The sequence below is a fragment of the Microchirus variegatus genome (assembly GCF_963457635.1).
Source record: "Microchirus variegatus genome assembly, chromosome: 2".
Lineage (NCBI taxonomy): Eukaryota > Metazoa > Chordata > Actinopteri > Pleuronectiformes > Soleidae > Microchirus > Microchirus variegatus.
The window spans coordinates 25272212-25291912 of NC_139803.1; the positions used below are offsets into that span (position 1 = coordinate 25272212).

At 39.3% G+C, this 19701-nt stretch overlaps 1 protein-coding gene across 1 annotated transcript in view; it reads right to left on the reverse strand.

Moving 5' to 3' along the window:
- LOC310940873 (phospholipid-transporting ATPase ABCA1) overlaps positions 1 to 19701 on the reverse strand; it is a gene marked incomplete at both ends in the record, with an annotated part of 116674 nt that overhangs the window by 40442 nt on the left and 56531 nt on the right. The window contains 6 exons of the mRNA XM_083905909.1: positions 3054 to 3223; positions 4762 to 4836; positions 7881 to 7986; positions 8773 to 8867; positions 15860 to 16049; positions 16808 to 16906. Coding sequence (XP_083762035.1) covers positions 3054 to 3223; positions 4762 to 4836; positions 7881 to 7986; positions 8773 to 8867; positions 15860 to 16049; positions 16808 to 16906 — 735 coding nt within the window. The remainder of the gene's footprint in view (positions 1 to 3053; positions 3224 to 4761; positions 4837 to 7880; positions 7987 to 8772; positions 8868 to 15859; positions 16050 to 16807; positions 16907 to 19701) is intronic.

Genomic DNA, 19701 nt, shown 5'->3' on the forward strand with positions numbered 1-19701 from the left:
AACCCTGAAGGGTTACAGCTGGTTAATGGCTGTAAAGAAGAGGGCATGCTATCTGCTAATTAACTAATAATGGAAGAGCGAGTAAGATGAGCTGTGGGGGTAAAGCTTTATAGCATGGACCGCTTTCAATTCTCAGACAGCCTTCGATGTTTAAGTGTGGGGGGTTTGGTGTACAAGAGATAATTATGAAATCTGAGGATACAGGCATTATATCCAGGTTATGGATTTGTAACAATGGAATTACACATCAATTTCAAATGGATGGTAAGACATGACGTTTGCCAGTTTCATTAATATTCCTGAGCAATTAAGAGGTGAGAAATGTCACAAGAAAATAATAGATATTTGAAGGTTTTGTGTGACATTCCAGAACCAAAAAAAAGGAGACATCACACAAATGAGGTGGCAAATTTGACAGGTGTAAAACAATTGTTTCCACCTGCACACTTCCCACAGTTGGCTCATAACATCAATTGCACCAGAATTGGTTGAGGAGCGCAGCATCGGCGTAAAGGGGTGGGGGGGAGAGGTGGGTCTCAGAAGAGAATAGAAAATAATAAAAACCCATATTCCTAAGGTCACGTTTGGGGAATTAGGCCGATCTTCTGATTTGATGTCATCATTGCAAAACAGCACAAGGCACTAATATGTTTCGGAAATTAAGCAACCAACTGCAATTTGCAAGGATACATTTATATAAAGGGCCTGCAGCCCTTCTAAAGGTAAGCTATTTGTTAATGTTATGAAGCCAGGCTTGGCTTTAAAGATTATTATTACACAGTACTGAAATATTTTTTTTTGATCTGTCTTAGTTTAGTCAGCATGATGTATATGTCGTCTATTTTAAATGTGCTAGTATCTGTGTTTGAGATGGAGAGAGTGTGTGAGAGAGAGAGAGAGAGAGAGATGACGCATTTTGTGTAGTGGCTGCTCAGTGTGTGAAAAATACTTTGCTGCATATTTTAGAATTGGGTTGGGGAAATTCATTATTGAAGTATTCTCATCATATATTGAATTCTCGAATGGTAGTTGTCTGCCGTCCCACAGTTTTTACTAATGCCGCCAATTAGCAGTTTTCTGACGCCGACTGGGGTGAAGTGCAGTCGGAGAGAACATAACAAATTAGACGGCACAGTCTAAAACTTATGCCAATACCTAGCAATTGTATCTGCATGACATTCAGGTGGTGTCCATGAGTAATATAAGGACAGACATAGACAAAAAAGTAACGCTATTATAATACGTCACTTCAGTTGTCAACAAGCAAATGAAAAAAGTGTTCACAAGGAAACGGGACGTTAACAAATAAGAGCACATTTTGACCAAAACAAGGCAGCAAAAGTACAACCATTAGCATGCATAATAATAACATGACGCTGAAACCCCTGTATCTATTAACTTTTTTTTGCAGCTTAGAGACACCATTATTCTGAAACTCTACAACTAAGCCTTCACTGTGCTCACCTTCGAATGCCACTACCTCCACAAAGGATGGCTTCTACTGTGTATTATGCAAACAAACTGAATATTTTTGCACCACTTGGCCACATTGGTATAAGAATGCTTCAGAATCGATTTGAAAATCCTTGGACACCATGGATTTGGTCAGTCCTCTCTCTAGAACCCCCAGTCCTTCTGGTAGATGTCACTACTCCAAAATTAGACCGTGGACCCACTGTGAAGCATCATTTTCTCAATATGATCCATCAATTCATTTATTCATCTACTTACGAGTAATGTGATGAGAAAATAACAACAATTTAAATAATTGGCTTAAAATGCAGATAAGTGGTAATCCTCTGTGACTCGTCATTTGATCCATTTAATACTGAAAGCACAAATAAGTAACCCAGTTCTATAGTGCTTCATTATCTACACAGGTACTCCGTTTTCCCATTCTTGTGTGAAATTGTGGCACACTTATTCATCTATGAGAAGATGTCTAAGTTAATCTGAAAATCATAGCTCAACCATTTTAGTCATCACATGCTGCACAGAGAAGCAGAGAGGGAAGAGACTCACCCTGAATCTATAGTAGACAGGCCATCGTAATTATCTGAACCTGCCGCAGTCTGCCTCTTTAACTCAGGACTGTCATCAGCACCTGATCACTACATAAATACCTAACTGAGGAGAAGGCTGGAGTGGCAGTAGAATATGGAATAAAACTGTGGCTGGGTGATTGGTAGCAGCCACTGAATTTCCCTGTATAATGTCAGGCCTTGTATTATGACACTGCATGGTAATTTGCTGCAGTGAAATGTGTTCCAGTGGCTTTCCATGGAAAGCCTTGATTGAATTTTTCTGAATGACCAAAATACTAATAGTTAATGTACAGAAATGCCTATTTCATATCTGTGTTCATAATCAGACAACAACACAGTACACAGCATAAAGAGAACTGCCTAAATCCATATGGTGCAAGCTACTATTTCGTGGTTTAGCACGTCATAAATCTCTAATTCTCATGGGAATCTGCTCCTTTGCTAGTCCTTGATAAGACATGAGGTAAAAAAAAAACCTGCATATCTCCTTTAGGAGTTCCCCTGGGTCTCAAAATCTGTGCATAGTCTAACAAATCCCTCATCTATCTATCATCTGTCCTACATTTTCTATTGTACTGTCTCTTACTCATCTGTTCTCCCTTTGTCTGGGCTGTCTTCGCTTTCCCTTCCCACTCCATTGCTCCGTCCCTCGCAGTCTGCCTCGTCTCTCTCAGATCCCCAGTTACCATCAGTTTCTACTGTGCGTCTCTCATGATGCATTGTCAGAAAATCTACATTTCTCTCTTCAAATCAGAGAAAACTGCATTATAGTGGCAAGTTTAGATTCTCACCATGTAAAATATGCATTCTTCCCTGCCAAGTTTAGTTGTGTTAAACGTGTTGCTGTGCTGTATATTTGACATTTTTATCACATAAGTTACATAAAACGTGCATTTGCTCTCCAAAGCTGTAACATGACACTATGTAAGGCTCTAATCACGAACTTCATGCTGTTCGAACCTGATTTACCCTTTAACCATTGTTTTTTTTTTGGGACCGATGACTCACAAGGCCATGTAGGAGAGTTGCTCTTTGGTGAGGTTGAGGGGGTGATTGGACACAGAAATGCCGAACTGGCGGGGATCCTTGCCTGCTGGCAGATTTCCCCTCAGGATGGCATTGTTGGCCACGCTGAGGAAAGACACCACGCCGTGCCATGCCTGGTTGTAGAACCACACCTGCCGAGTTGGAGACAAGTGTAAGAATGAAAAACCGCGTGTTGCTCGAGACGCTTCCTAGCAACTATTCTTTGTAATTAATTTGGTCGTGGGCTCATGATGCTGAAAGACCTAATAGAAAGGTTTTGGAAAAAAAGACAAATCAGAGATGCTCTTTTGTTGAATTTCTTTGGCAACCAGTAATGTTAGCAAGTTAGAAACAATGGGACAAAATCTTGTTTTAGAGCGAGTTGTTGCAATACAATATGGCCAGAAAAATGTGTTTGATCACTTATAAACACTTTCATTGATTTGCTGTTGTAAGATGCGCTATACAGTATTTTGTTACTGTTGCACATTCTCAATATTTATTGTATTGTTGTATTGGTATATCATTATCTCATATAATGGATACAATCCTGAAGAATGGACAAAATGCATTGTATCATTTTGTACATTCTGTGCAAAAAAGGAGAAGTGGTCAAATTATTTCCAAGCCGTTTTGCTGAAGACACTGTTCTGTCAGAGTATGCAATAAGCTGAATTATTCATTTAATAAAAGACAAAGATCTGTGATGGCTGCCAATTCCAGATTACGGTGGAGCATTCCAGCTGTAAAGAGAGTCAAAGGCATTAATTGTTTGCATTTATTTTTTAATGCAAGTGATCTGTGGCTGCTGGAATGAAGAGAAGAAAAAGAAAATGAGAGAGGACTCCCCACTGATAGTGCAACGTTAATTAAGAGCGGATAGTGTTCGACTGTCAGCCGAACATAACACTGCATCACAGAGGAGGATATGGAGAAACTTGAGTACACACACAGATGTGCACATACACACATACTTTCTCTCCTTCTATTCCTGTATCTCAGCCATTCAGATTGACAAAAAGTAATGATATGTCCCTTATTATATTCCCTTCATCCTGTAATTTCTGAAACGCTTGCAGCTAAAATATCATTTGATGTATTCAAGATAACAGTAAAGAGCACACGCTCGTCTGTGAAATACAAGAAGGCAAGACGGAGCGAGTGAGTAGAGTCTGTGACAGCAATTCACATTTTCACTGAGACAAAGCTCTTTAAATTATGTACACAAATGTAGTGTGCTTTATTCGCGGCTGCTTTTCTATTCTTTATATAATGAATTATGTAAAAAACACTTGCTTTAATTTATGACTGTCAAGAAAGTTCAAGGTTGGGCTCGCTCTATAAAAATTGATTTAATTACTAAGTTTCCCATCCTTGTGTCAATTTTTGCATTAATAGATCATACCGTCATGCCATATTGTGACTCTATCCCAGCTGTAATTATCATGACATCCATTCCTGAATTTAAATGCGATCTGTCCCGTTTAACCTGTTTTGAATTAAACCATCCCTGTAGTAATTGTGTGCACTTTCACCGTCTTCACCCCAAATTCCCCATTTCGTTCAGTCATCATTTCTTTCCAAAAAATCACAGCGGCAACAGCCTAATGTGACTTCTACGATCATTAAAACTCCACTTCATTATTCTAATGTATTAAAGAGAAGGGGCACCTGCCAATTATTCTAATACCTTGACGTTGTTCCTGGTTCCCAGCTTCTTCATCAGCGTCTCAGACTTCTGTAAAAGCTGATCGGTGAGATTGCCCTACAAAAAAAAAAAAAATGTGGGAAAACAAGAAAAAGAAACACTTAGTTGGAGACTTAATTGGACACACTTGAGAAACCACTACGGCTCATCCAAAACTTGAGAAGGAGGAAGACAAAAATTAAGACCTTCGGACAGTATTGGGGTGTGCTGAGGCACTTATTTCCCAAAGTGTGTCCCCTGTTTTCCTGGCTACCGTTTCCTCCTCTGAAATATTTGTTATTAAATAGTGTGAAATAATGAAAACACAAGAGGAGGAAGAGAAGACTAAAAAAGATAATATTAATTGGCTAATTACATGGCGTTCCTTTAAAACTGAAGCAGTGTTGCTGGAAACACAAGACTCCAAATATTCATATACTACGTAGGAAAACATGAACAAAATGTCTGTCTGTTTTTATGGTGACGATGTAAATGGTTGACTGGACAGGTTGCATTAAAATCTGCAATACTCGACTTGTGCTTCGTGTGTAATGAGCCTTGGGATGATGGCTTGAGATGACAGGCAAGCTTTTTTTCCCAAACTGTCATGTTGATACCATGCTGTTCAGCCTGGTCATAAGAGCATTGAGCACATTACATGTGTGATATAAATGCAAATGGACCACCTGCTGGACTCAGCTTTCATCACAGGGCTATAGGCAAGGCAAGAATGAAAAAAGGCACGAAGAGAGGAGAGAGGATGGTGATGAAAAAGTGCAGGTGACAACTGAGAAGAGATGTGGGGGAGAGGGAAAAAAAATCAAGGGAGAAAAATCAAGAAAGACATCCCAAGAATGCAGGAGAACGTTCAGGTGCAAGTGCTTGTCTGAACTGATAGAGAGGCTGTATAACAAAGTAGACACAAGAGCTATTTCTAGCCCCAAAGACAGTTAACTAAGGACAAGGGACTGAGGAGATCATAGGGAGGCTGTTTTTTTGTCTCCTTTCCCCGTTGGCATAACAAAATGTTTACACATTATTTCAATAACACAGCATGAAATCTTCATCTCATTCCATATCAATGTGTAAAGGTAGAGGGGGAAAAAACAAACTAGCAAAAAAAAGGACAAGGAAAAGGAAAAGGACAAGAGGCCAATACTTGTCTATAAGAATTCTGCCAACAAAAGCAAAGGAATCATTACTCTGTTTGGGATTTTTTTTTCCCCTTCTCCCTGGTTTGCATTGTTCCAAGTAGCAACAGGCAGTGCCAAAAGGGGACCTTCCTGAGGATTAGTGGTAGCTGAAATGAGATGAGAAGTGCTCCAACAGCTGCCTGGGTCTAATCCTTGACAACCCCCCCACCACCACCCACCCACCCACCCCCTCCGCTCAAGGACAATGACAAGGCTGGTTTGGCCAGTGGACCTGCCAGTGCCACGGCTAACAACAAAGCCACTCGAGTGTGTGGTGACATTTTTGGCTGTGGCCTGCACAGTTCAGTGGTCACATGGTCTGTGTGCGACTGTCTGCCTCTGTGAGAATGCATTAAGAAGTTGGCAATAATGAATATGTGGTTTATAGGGGCTTATTTCCCTAATTTATTTAGATAGGGTTTGACAAAAGGTGTTGCAAATGGGGGATTATAGAAACTTTTCAAGGAAGAGGAGTGACACTTGTTCCATCTACATAACAAAGTGTGCCATCTGAGATGCTTTGTTTTTTTTTGGCTTAATTATACAATTTGAGCACAATGTCTCTCTCGCTCTCATTGTTTTCTTCACCTTTGGCGACACAGAACACAATTTCTACCTGCTTGACAGAGGAAATGCAATTACACAAAAGTTTCAAAGCCCAGTTTCCAGACTGCACAGGTGGCTGAAAGTGCAGACGCACGTCTCTACATCCCCGTTACCATCTCACATCACAATGCCTTCCTTCAGAGCAGCAGCAGCAGAGTCAGATATTTCCCAAAGACAGTTGGGCACTTGGCAATAAAAGGAATAGAGGACTAATGCACCACCATTAGAGTTGTATCAGTATAGCACAAATTAAAGTCACATTAGTGTCGAGATCCAAGAGACAGAAAGGGAGCTGAAGTAAGGATGAGACTGGACATGCCAGAGGGCGACGTGCCGATTTCAAATGTAGTTTCAAACATTTGGTATAAGTGTGTGCAAGAGAGCGTTGAGAGAGAGAGAGAGAGAGAGAGAGAGAGAGAGAGAGAGAGAGAGAGAGAGAGAGAGAGAGAGAGAGAGAGAGAGAGAGAGAGAGAGAGAGAGAGAGAGAGAGAGAAAAAGATGCAAGTTCAAGAAAAACTCATTGGGTAAAAGTGCATGCTGTACATAGATGAATTCAATTCAGGTAATTGAAGTAGAAATGTTATGCTGCATGATTGTGCGTGTGACTGTCAAGACTCACATTACTCAACGTATTCAAAGCAACGCACAGACATTTAGAGCCTGTTGCCATAGACACTCAACAAAATTAATTTGAAGAATGGACCTCCTTTCTCCTTCACTTTTATTCCTCTTTCAGTGGAGTCCAGTGGTCCACAACAAATAACATCACCTGTATCCAAGATACAAAGCTGACTGAAAAAAGACGCTGTGCTCCAATTAGCAGCAGCTCTCTCAAAAGGATGACTGCGACACTGCAGCCTTAATAGGTAAAGGCTGTTTCTTAAGCACCAACTTCAAAAAATAATCAGTATGTTAACATGAGACGGAGTAATGTGACATCTGCTTGAATTACCAGGAAGAACAAGGAGCTCTCACACATACCATACCTTTGCCATTGACAACATGGCTGACAATATAACCAGACTAACAGATATGTAGAGTTTGGCAACATTCGTAAATGGCAGATGCCAAACATGCATCTCAAAATCATTTCTTTGATGTAGACACAAATAACTGCTCTAATCTGTAGAATATGATGTGTATCATGTTTCATTTAAATTGATCACATTATTGCAATTTTGATTAAAAAAATGTTTTACTTTTGATGATGACAGGCAACATACAGTATGAACTAGAAAACTTTGACTTTATGAGACTAGTCTGGGGAAAATTCAATCAACATATAGATTTCCTTATTCATAAAAATAAGCATGCATTACAAACCTGAAATGAACTTAATATGTCTTTCAGATCCACAAATACAGCCTCAATCTCTTCTTCAGTCAGACGGACTTGAGAGTTGACTCCTCCAACAGACAAACCCCCATATCTAAGACAGAAACAAATATGAAATGCTTTATATAAATGTAACTCAACAAGGCTTCATGAGTCACAACACTTTCAATGTATGCATGAGAAGGTTTCAGTTGCCTCCTTGGTGACCAGTCACATACTGTACTATCCTCCAGCTGGCTTCATTAATCTGTGAAATCTTTTTGTTGATACAATTGTGGCAGAAAAGATTCTGAATTTACTTTGACTTACAAGACAACAAGAACACAATAAATTGTGTGGCTGTAGACGGTGACGAAAGGACAAACTGCGGTGATATATGTATATAAAAGTAAATAGAATCGGGCGTAACGGTACACACTTTAACACAGGGATGTATTAAACACATTAACCTAAAGCCTGTAAGTGACATTTAATTTCATCAGTGGCACCAGTTAATTTGCTCTAAATACTTCTTTCTAAACACAAAACCCACACATGAACATGTGAACACTTTGAATATCGCAAAAACAAAGTTTGCATGGACTCCTGATCCTTAACCTCTGTACAGTTAAAGGCCATATTTGAGGAGGTGTATAAAAGAGTGGTTCAGTAGGAATAAAGCTACATATCATAAAGAGAGTGCAGGATTTTAACCTTTCATTCATATTACTCTCTGCTGACCTTCTAAAAGTGGAGTCACTGACACCACAACAGCAGCACGGGTAGTAATTTGGAGGTCACTTGTCTCTGAAGTACCATCAAATGTGTGAGCGAAAGAAGGGTAATAATATGTCATTGAAGAACCACGTATTCTAAAACATCCACAACTGAAATGCTTCACCTTGTTTTACCCGAGTGTTCATAAGTCTTGACCAAGAAGTCTGTCATGTTCCGTCCAGTTAAATCCAGCAATGTGTCAGTTGTGTTCTGGATCCTCTGTTAAATGGACAAAAAGACAAAATGCATTATATTCGTATGACCTGCAGTAACTTTTTGTTGCTGCTTAGGGTAAAATAGAACAGGTTATAAAACAGTGACCTTATAAACTTAATACGTTTCTTTATACATCCAGCAGATGCTCTATTCTGTTACCTGTATCTCTTCTAGTCTGTTCAAAACAAGGCTAATGAGAACATTGAGCGGAAAATTAAAACATTAACCTGTGGCCTTTGCGACAATAACAATGAATCAGAAGATGTTATGCAAAGAGCTAAATAAAGTGGCAAAACCTGATTAACATGGACCGTTTTATTTTTAGTGTTTGGACATTAATGTTGGACTTTTATTTCCTGATTTTATATTTGTCTTGGTTTTTGAGGATTTCTTGTTTTATTTTATTTTATCATTTTTATTTTAATTAGTTTCACCTGTGTCAAGCCATCTCTCCCTTCCTCGTGTGAATATATACTCACCCTTTTCCCTTTGTTCTCTGTCAGAAACTCTGTTTTCTGTTTTGCAGCCCATTTTTTTGCTGATTATGATTCTGGTTTGCTCTTTGTATCCTGTTACCCCCCGTTGTTTGATCCAAGTTTTTTTTTTTTTTTTTAACGTAACCCCAGTGCCCTTTTGCTTTGCTTTGCTTGCTTTGTTCTTGTTCTATTTCTGCTCGAGTCTGCCTTCATTTCATTCATTAAAATTACTTTTACCTGCACTCACCCCTGAGTTGGCCTGCACTTGGGTCCTAAATCACAACCTGTGACAGGACGAGTATTGTCCTGAAACATATGAGCCTTATTATGTGGTTGATGTACAGTATCTAAATTATACCCAAATCAACAAATGGCTGAAGTTGTTCATATTTTTTGTTGATCATAGCAAGTAATCCCAATTACCCAATTAAAAAAATGTGCATTAAGCTAAATAAAAATGCTACAATTTCCATGCTAAAGCAGAGCAGCGCTTTTTCTTGAGTTGACAACACATAAAAACTCGTCCAGTCATATGCAATCAACAAAACCTGAGTCTGAATATTTTGCAGGAGATATCTGTTATCCCAGAGCTGTGTAACACATTCTTTCAACCCTTATCGTAATAGTCACTTCAGCTTGGATGAAAACAACACCCTCACCATAGCTGCAAAAACTGTGCCTAATGCCAAAGGGCCCTAATTAGATGTTGTTCCTTGGATAAATGGGTACATTCAAACATCTAATTAAGAGAGGGTGAGGACAACACACTGCAATGAACACACTCCACAATGTGTAGACTGATACTTCCCAGTACGTGCAGTCGGGCCAGCACCAAGCTGCTTTATCCCTGCTCATTTAGAGAGCAAAAATTATGCTAATTAGCGGAGTGATCATTGATAAAGTGCAAAGTGAGACCCCCAGCTGCAATGCAATTTACCACGGTACCCTCTAGTTACAACAGTTGTCGACATTTGTGTATAAACAGATTGATGCGAAGCTTTGGGTACACATATGGTGTGTTGATTAATGGGCTGCCCCTTTGTGTTTATTCAGTAAATGGATGTGCGTCCCTATATTCATACTCTATTTTCCTCTGTCCAAAACTCATTTTGGATTTAAATACTATTTATTTGAGTTGTAGTGCAGAAAATAGTGCTGATGCACAGGGTGTAGAGGTAACTGCATAAGCTACAGAACGTGATGAGGTGGTTTCGGTGAAACGATGAGAAAAAGAAAATGTAGCCAATTTAGAACTGATGGGGACGGGAAAAAAAGAGAAAGAGGACTGAAAAACAAGTCTAAAAATATAAGTTAAGAATTCCAAAAGATGCCAGAAAAGAGTGGAGGAGGAGGAGAACGGAGTCACAAGGCAAAAAACAGACAGAGGGAGAAAGCAGAGGAAGAGGAAGAGAAGGACCCATCTGGTTTATGAATCAGAGATAAGGAGAACGAGTGGCACAGCAACCTTCGCTTATCTCTGAACAAACACGCTTCTCTTTGAAAAGCCACAGGAACTCGGAAACAAACAGAACCAAAAATAAGAGCTGTTACACTGTGCTGTGTGCACAATGAGTTTCTACACAAGCATTCAGGCAGTGTGCATGTAATTATTTTGGCCTTGGTCCATGTCCCTCTTAAAAACACCTCAATGGGAACATGGCGTTCGATACCTGGACCTGCATCACTCGTTCATTACCCGGGAGCAGGTTCACTGTGCTTGACATTTCACATGACATCAGTTCTCCACCACACAGTGGCAGCTTGATAGTGGAGGAAGCAAACGGCGGTGAAGGAAATGTAAATGAAGTGAGGAACAAAATCTCTGTTGAATGAGCTGGCACACTCGAGCACGGCAAAGATAAGAGACTGCTCTGTGTTTTTATCAAGCATACCTCTAAGGTTCAAATTGGATCCAGTGCACACAAAGAAAAGCTATTTCAGGACAGCTGTAATTAAACATGTTGTGTTACAGTGTGCGGTCACTCGTCTGTTGCTCGTGCAAGCGGTGATCGGGTTAATTGTGTTTTCTTGTAAAGTGATAGATTTTATGGTGCTGAAGATGAAACGCTTCATCTTAGCAGAGCGTGTTTTTGAGAGAAATAAAGTTTGTTGTGTGATTACATCCAATATGATTACACCACAGCAATGTGGTGAAACGTTAAGCTGTGCCAAGCAAAACTTAGGAAATAAAGAGGGTGTAAGAGGAGGCTGTAGGAGTGTGTGAAGTTCTTGCTGCTAAGGCTAATCTGTTTCAGAGTTACACAGGTTTGAGCCACAACAAAGACAAACCGCTGCATGGTTGCCTGGTTCAAGGTTTGTCTCACCTCACAAACCAGTGAGCTATGTGCGTTTGTTTTTCCGTGTTTCATCCCTTCTGCTGAGAAAGTGGCGCTCGTCTGGAAATGTCACTTTTACACAAAAATGAATGTGCAGTGGTCAATGTTGGTCGAAAACTCAACAAGCCCCAGCAGTGAAGAATGAGTCTGACTGTTGTTTTTACCAGGCTGAATTGGACTAGCAGGGTTTTAGAACACAGACTGTGTATATAAACATTGGACAGTCTTCCACCTCCAATTGTGAATCTTTGTTTGACGAGTGTTGGAAAACCCAAGCTCAAAGATGTCACCTGCAACAATTTGATGACGTCAATTTGGTTTGGACCTCATCTGTGGTTCGCTGGATTCCATCACTACTGACAGAAATCTAAAAGAAAACCTGCTCTCAGACTCAAAATGTACAGATTTGTTTTTATTTCATGAATAAATGACTGTATGAACAACATTTGTGGAACAACTTGCAAGTTATAATGGCACATTTTCCTTTTCAAAACAGCGACCTCAAGTAGATAAAGACAGCTGAATTTCCCATTCAGAACTCTCTATTTTTCAACACAAATGGTAAACCAATGGCCAGCTTCAATAGCCTGATAGATGAGGCCAAGGAGAGTAATCTGCAAGCGAGCTGTAGTTAGGCCGGTCTCCAAATGATAAAGACATCAATCGCAATATGTTGAACGTGGTGGCTTTATCAATTCCTCTGCACGCATCACGGCCTCTTTTCTCTTCTTTTTTTTCTATCTATGAAGGTTAAATATCACCAGTGAACAAGAGTCAATACCAGAGAATTGATAATGGGCTTACGGTTCCCTGCCATTTCCATGGAAACAATGATTTCACACTACCTCCTGTGGTGCTGTGTCCATGTTTTTTTTTCTCTCTCTCTTTTCTTTTCTCTGTAGTTTCTCAAGGGCATATTCGGAAAGATGGGAGGGAGAAATGATAAAAAAAGAAAACCAGTATGAAGCTAGTTCACTGTGTCATGATTTATTCAACAGGGGAGGCTTTCAGGTCAAAGGGAATACATCCTGAAAATGTGCTCAGTTTCAGTGGGTGGCCTCTGTCTTCGACTTGCATTTATTTATAGCCCCCCCTGCAAGTGACCACTGTCAACTTACAGGTAAGCAATGTATGTAGCAATGATGATAAATGCATATGTTCCCAAGCACATGGGCGTATGCACTTACACAAGTGCACACGTTTGTTTGGTGGCAAGTCAAATTCATTTATTTATATCTGTCACAATATTCTACCTCGATAGAAACAACACTGTCAATCTACAAAAGCGATACTCTCTTCAGACTCCATACTGTATATTTGTACAGTACAGTAAATATATACGAGTATGCCAAGACCTAATGCACTGCACTACTCAAAACTGTGTGTTATAATCTACTGGTGGACTGCAGTTCACAGCAAGGAGAAGGTCAAATAACAGCTTAGTGTCGACTCAAATGCTCTTCAATAAGGTTATTTTCATCACTCCTGAAAACATAAAGACACCGACCATCCACATTATCTCCAATATGAACTCACACTATCGCAGTGGTATAAATATTTCAAGATTTCAGATGATGAATTGAAAGGTTACAACACTTTCTGGTTACAAACACTGACCCCCCCGCCAAATAAATAAAGTGCTGCATAATGCAACACAACCACGATGAACAGAGAAAAGTCAGTTAACAGCATGTGCGCTGCATATAAATGTGCCCGTCTCCTCACTTGTCTCCTGCTCTACTTTCCTGCAGCAGTTTCTTATCTCACGTTTTAAGTTCCTTTAGCCACAGAGGCAGACGACTGTCTACAGTGTTGCTACACGACAATATTTCACTGTCCACAAGGTTGTTTCCATGCAAAATGGGAGTCCATTTGATATCCTTTTTACCCAATCTGAAATGGAACAAAATAAGATGTGAATAAAGGAGTAATGATGCAAGTTAATGTAACAGGATGTAGGCAAGCATTGGCCTTTGAAAATGTCTTCCTTTTTTTTCCCCACCAAGGCTAACCAAAACCAAAAGTCGCAGCCATTTACAGCTTGACAAAATACAGTAGAAAAAAGTAGGAAGGAAGAAAAAGACAGAGAAGCAAAATGAAGGGGGGAGAAAGACCTTAATGGCCTGGGTACCAGTGGAGAGACACAAGTAGCTCCTGAACAAATGGGGGACTCCTTGACAGTGCTGTCACATGCTATGAATGAACGTCGGAGAAAGGAAAAAGGTTACACAAAGGGCACTTCTCCTGTTTGACTGTCTCAACATCCATCCTATCATATCCTAATATGATACCTGGACAGTTGCTCCGTCAAAGTGGCCATAAATGGCCTTGTCACAGGAAGCAGCACACTAAAGAATCACACAAGTTCAACGAGGCATTGCAGATTGGTGGAGACTGAAATGGCAGATGGCAGACAGTATATAAAGGAGGTATAGAGGGGAGTGGGAGGGGGAAAATAAAGGAGTGACAAATGAGCCTAGCAGTGGAGTGTCATGTCGTGTCCTCTTTGTTAGAAATCATTGGCTTTTTTATTTTATTTTACTGCTTATCTAATGTCTCGTTTATCCTTCTGAGATTTCAAAACACAACAAAAAAATGATTTGATATATCTAAGAAAGTATTTTCAAAATAAACAGTGCTGAACAACTTATTTTCTTGATAATAACAATTTAAATTGCATTTGACTCCTAGCCAAATTCCTTTTTTTTTTCAAATGATGTATATTGAATTTAGATCTTAAAAATTAAGATTGTTTTCCCCAAAAATGTCACAGCAAAGTCAAGACCACCGACATCGAGTCTTGATGTCGAAGTTACTGAAGCATGTGTAACATGTATACAGTTAATGTCCATATTATTATTATAATGATATACAAAAATGGAAAAGTAGTGATTTAGTGATTTAGTTTATAAAGTAGCTGAGGCTTAAATGAAAGTTGTGATCAGAACAATAATTAAGAACAAATACAAAGACAAATAATGAAAAACTGCACAGATCTTTTCCAGAATCAAATTTCCAGACTTCTCGGAGGATTTCAAAGTCAATATTAAACATCTGAATACCAATTGTTAGATGCTTATTATGTAAATAAATTGGTAAAAATTCTTCTCTTTTTCTATACTCATCCTGGAAATTATTCAAATTAAATTCTATACTTTTCCATACTGCATAGGAACCCTGTATATATATTATCTGTAAGCAATGCTGTTCTGCAGCCTGAATTGCAACTCAACCATTATCAGAATCCAAGAAGAAGAAAATATTATGCAAATTAGGGCAGGACTCGGTCAGATTAAAGTATTTACAAAATACAGACACATTCACAAAACACAACCGACAACATTTTACTGAATAAAATAATACTGTAACGGAAGTGGAAATTTCCCCATCTATTCTCTTTGAAGGCAGGAGTGTAAACCATTCATTTCTTTCTGTGCAGGGTCTGTAATGTATGCTGTTGTGTTGTAAAGTATGTAACGGTATGTTGCTGTAATGACCTATAGAGGGTTGGCACTGACTCATTCAGACAACCTCCTCAGACTTGTGACAATAGCAAAGAAGCTGACATTGTTTTCAAAGTCTATGTTGCTGGAATTGCCTGTTGTAATGAAAGGTTATCATATACGAACAAAAAAAGAAAAGAAATTAACATTGGATAAACAGGATGTTTATGAGGTACGGGAGAACAAACTGAATCACTTGCAAAGGCCAAGTCTGCGTATTTCCAGTGGAATCAATTTTGTCCCTGCTTTCATGTATGCTCGCGAGTTCACAAAAGGGACGCAGCATAAAAAGGCTGATTTACATTTTGCAATGCAACGCAAAATCCTTGTTAGTAAGTACCTTTACATTTTCAAATCAAAATGATGCTGACTGTGACTTTCAGACGGTAAGCCAAAAGCTTCCTTGATAAGCATTTTTTATTGCAGTGTTGTGTCACTGATTTATTTATTTTTTTACATCCAGAGCTAAGCACACTGCAGTTTTTCCCCTCTCTGACACACATTTATTATGTGTGCAGATTTTTTAAGCAAAGAGCTGCACAGCAAACTAGGAGCAGTGGCCTCTCGTTCAGTCAGAGTTTTACTGTCTCGCTCAAGGAATCACAGGACGGGACAGACACAAATGTTAAGATTGTAATCTTGGCTTCAATGACCAAACCCTCCCAGCTTTAGAGACTAACCTGAGGTGGAGGGAGTCCACCTGCTCCAGGTGGACAGTCCGGCAACATGATGCTCCGTTTGGGTGTGCTGCACTGACAGGAGGGGGAGGGGTTAGACATGCTCCAGTTTCCATTGAGGAAGATGTCGGACACCGACTCATCTACGGATGGAGTTAACCAGTCAGACCCAATGGAGGAACATGGCAAATTCCTGCAGAAGAAGAATGAGGGAAGTTGAAATTAATTCACTTCTTCCACTCATATCAATCATCCTTTCCACAATAATATTCTCTCTTATCTGAAAAACAGTTTTAAGTGCAGTGCAGCATGCTGTGCTACTGTGGTAAGCAAGAAACGCATAACACTAAATGGATATCATACAGTATTATTATAGAAGGCTACTTTTTACCCACTTAGTGTCACAAGTAATATACATTTTAAACTAGACTGCTAGATAATTGTGTTTAGGGGAATTGAGCACAGTAGGCTGCTTGTTGCATTTACAAAACACAGTAAGTGCATTCTGTTTTGAATCCTTTTATAAAGAAGTTGATCCAGATCCTTTTTTATTATTTTCTATACATTTGTTGTCTTTTTGTCAATTTTTTGAGACCTTGATGCAACAACCAGACAGAGTTTGGCCTTGGCAAAGCAAAGCACTCTCGCTCTCAGACCATTGTAGTTATTTATTGATCAAATTTGTTCTTAAAAATTGGATTTCAAAGTCATTTAGGTCCCTCCTTGCCAATGCTCGGGGTTATTTGGTTTGTTTGATTGCTTGTTTGGTTTCTGCAGCGACATTTGTTAAAACAGACATGCATTAGATATGGATGACTCAACATTTGCATATCAGACATTCACAGGTGTATCTAGCAACGCATACTTGCATATTATAATACTTAATACCTACAATTTAACATAAATACATGTCAAATACTGGGTTGTTTTCTTGTTTACTCTATCACTTACGGTATAGGGTCTCCACTCATGCAGCGAGTCCCAAAGCCAGGATTGTTCACCAAGGACTCCACCACCTGAGACACCTCCATGTTATCCGGCCCATCATTGCTGTATATAGCGGAAAAATATAATTAATGTAAATACACATGCAAACAATCTGATGTGCATTGACATTTCATACCACGGCAGGCACACATTTGTTTAATCCATGGCAATCAGCCAATCTGTCATGAGGTCAATAAAGCAGACCAAATGTACTAATTGGGGCTTATGTTTTGACAGAAGAAGAAAAAGAAGAAATTACTTGGATCATGGCTGGTTTTTGTGGAGCCATGATATAAAAGCCTTTGCTACAGAAGAAATGGAATTAGAAAACACTCTCTAAAATATGAAGTAACACGTTTGGTTGAAAAAAAACAGAGGTGTGGCTGCTTCACAGACTGTGAGAACTAGCCTTCCATCCAACAAGCAAATGGCTGGTTTACACTAGAATTACCGTCTAGACTTTCAAAATGGAAATACAAATGAGAGTCCCAGTAGGCATGATAAATGACCTGCTCAGATCTTGTCATTCCTTTGAGTGACAGAGCACCCAGTGTCCATCATCAACAGCTGAACCAATTTACAGCACGAGCGCGGCAGAATCGATAACATCAAAATGCTTGGTATTCGCACCCAGACATTTCTGACGGTGTGAGCTCAGACTCCTGGAGGAACGACTGGTAACATGAGAAAAAATCAGAATTTAAAGCACAATGGAGCAGAGCGGACGTGTCTCACTCGCAACCTTTATCCCCGGTTCTAAACAGTATCACTTCATAAAGCACATTATTTCATATTAAAGGGCCTGAAGTTAAGTAAGAGAGCATCACAAGTTGCACTGAGTCAGCTGATATCCTAATTCTGCCATATTGTTTGAACGCAATAAAAAAAGACAATCCATCTTCCGTCACAACTGATTAAGAGTTTACAAGTTGTCTAATCGGTTTTATACACTGGCCATTAATCTTATACATATCTTGACTTCCATAAAGGCTGAGGAAGGAAATAAGGCTTGCACCGTGGAGATTGGCTGCGATGCATTTCATATAAATACTCAATAGCAATGCTGCATGCCACTGGAGTTAGCTTAATCAAAAGTGAGAGACAAATATCGTTGCATTTCCCAAACGATTTTCTTTGGTCTCAAAAACATGAATACCCAAAACACCAGTGAATCTGAAAGCCCCTGGCTGCTGGTATCATTTGTGGATTTACTGTCTACAGCTTGAGCTCAGCACTGCTCTTCATGTGTACTCTTGTGCAAATGAATACAATAACGGACCTGTTCAAGACTTGTGTACATGGACTTCAGAGTCTGTCGTGATAATCTTTGTGTCCTATACACTACACTCGAGTCTCAGTTAAACAATCTTTCCATTTCATTTAAATCCTTATTACTAAGTGGACAGTACACTGTGACATTTTTTTTTACAGTGCTGAGGGAGTTAAAATACGGCGTTTCTTAAAAGACTATCGTGATGGCTTTCTGCCAAGAGTGGTCACAGCCCAGTCAACCATTTGGATTAATGCAGTGTTCATTGTCTCATTTAGAGGAGGCTCCATGAAGGTCATATGGTCATTTCCTTCTTGGCCAGTGCAGTTGAGTGCAGTTGAAGTGGTCTGATTGTAAAAATGGATTATGTGCAGCCATCTGTTTTGCAATTAACAATGGCTGGGTTGCCACGTTATTCAAGATAATAAAACTACTGGACAGTTCCCGAAATGAAGACTTGTGTATATACACAGAAACAGTGGAACTAATGAAGAGTCTATTAAGTGGAAAAAGAAAGATCACAGACATTAGAACAAAGACAATAATAGAAGAAAATAAAATGAGTATAACATAATAAAATAAAAAAGACCCATCTGGATAATATGACATAAAGAAAATTGTGTTCTTGAGCTGTTGGATTTGAGTGTAAATACTTTGTGTAATATTCTGATATCTGATTTTCAATATCAAAATATCTAAATTTAACTACCCCCTCACCAGAAAATGTATATGACAGTATACTACTGCAACAGCTATACTTGATACACTAGCGAACAGGACCAAAAGCTACTAGAACTTCTAAATTGGATCAATCATTATCTTTAATCACCCGGTGCTAAAATGGATCATTGGCATTTATGAGGTATATCGTGCAACAATGCTCCTCTGAATAGTTGGGATAGACGGAAAAGAATGAAAAGGCACACTACTTTTAATCACACAGTCATCAGTAAGTCGGGTGTTTAAAAGTCATTCAAGAGAAGACAATATTTAGTAATCAGCCAAGGGGAATGCCATAAAAATTAACAACACTGGTTTTAAAATGTATCATACAAGAATATTCCCAGGGATGTGTGGTACAGGTTTTAACTATGACCTCTTGATTGTTATCCAGGATTTCAGTCCTATCTCTTGTTGGACTTTAGTGGCATATAGATGAAAAACAAAACTGCAGTTTACTTTGGGAAGTAAAGTCATATCAACCTTTGAAGTTTTTTTGATTTTTATTCTTTGTTGGATCATTTCAAGTTTTTGTAATTGTTTTGAAAACACCCAGTTAAATTGTGCCAAAAAAAAAATGTAATTATTGTGAATGCACAGCAGTTCGGCTTCTACCGTGTAAAGACATGACAGAGTTTGTTGGTTGTTTGTGTGGGAGTCAGTGGTTGACTTATTTGTTTTTTGGTTGTGAATGTTTGCGGGCAGTCTCTGATGACAGCTCAGAGCACAGCATGCAGTGGTCAGAGTGACGGAGAAACTGTGACAGCAAAGAGACTGAGAAACTGAATGTTTCAGCACCACGGAGAGAGACAGGCTGGTTTAAATGTTTCAGCACCATGGACAGAGAGCTGCACAGCCAGACGAAATG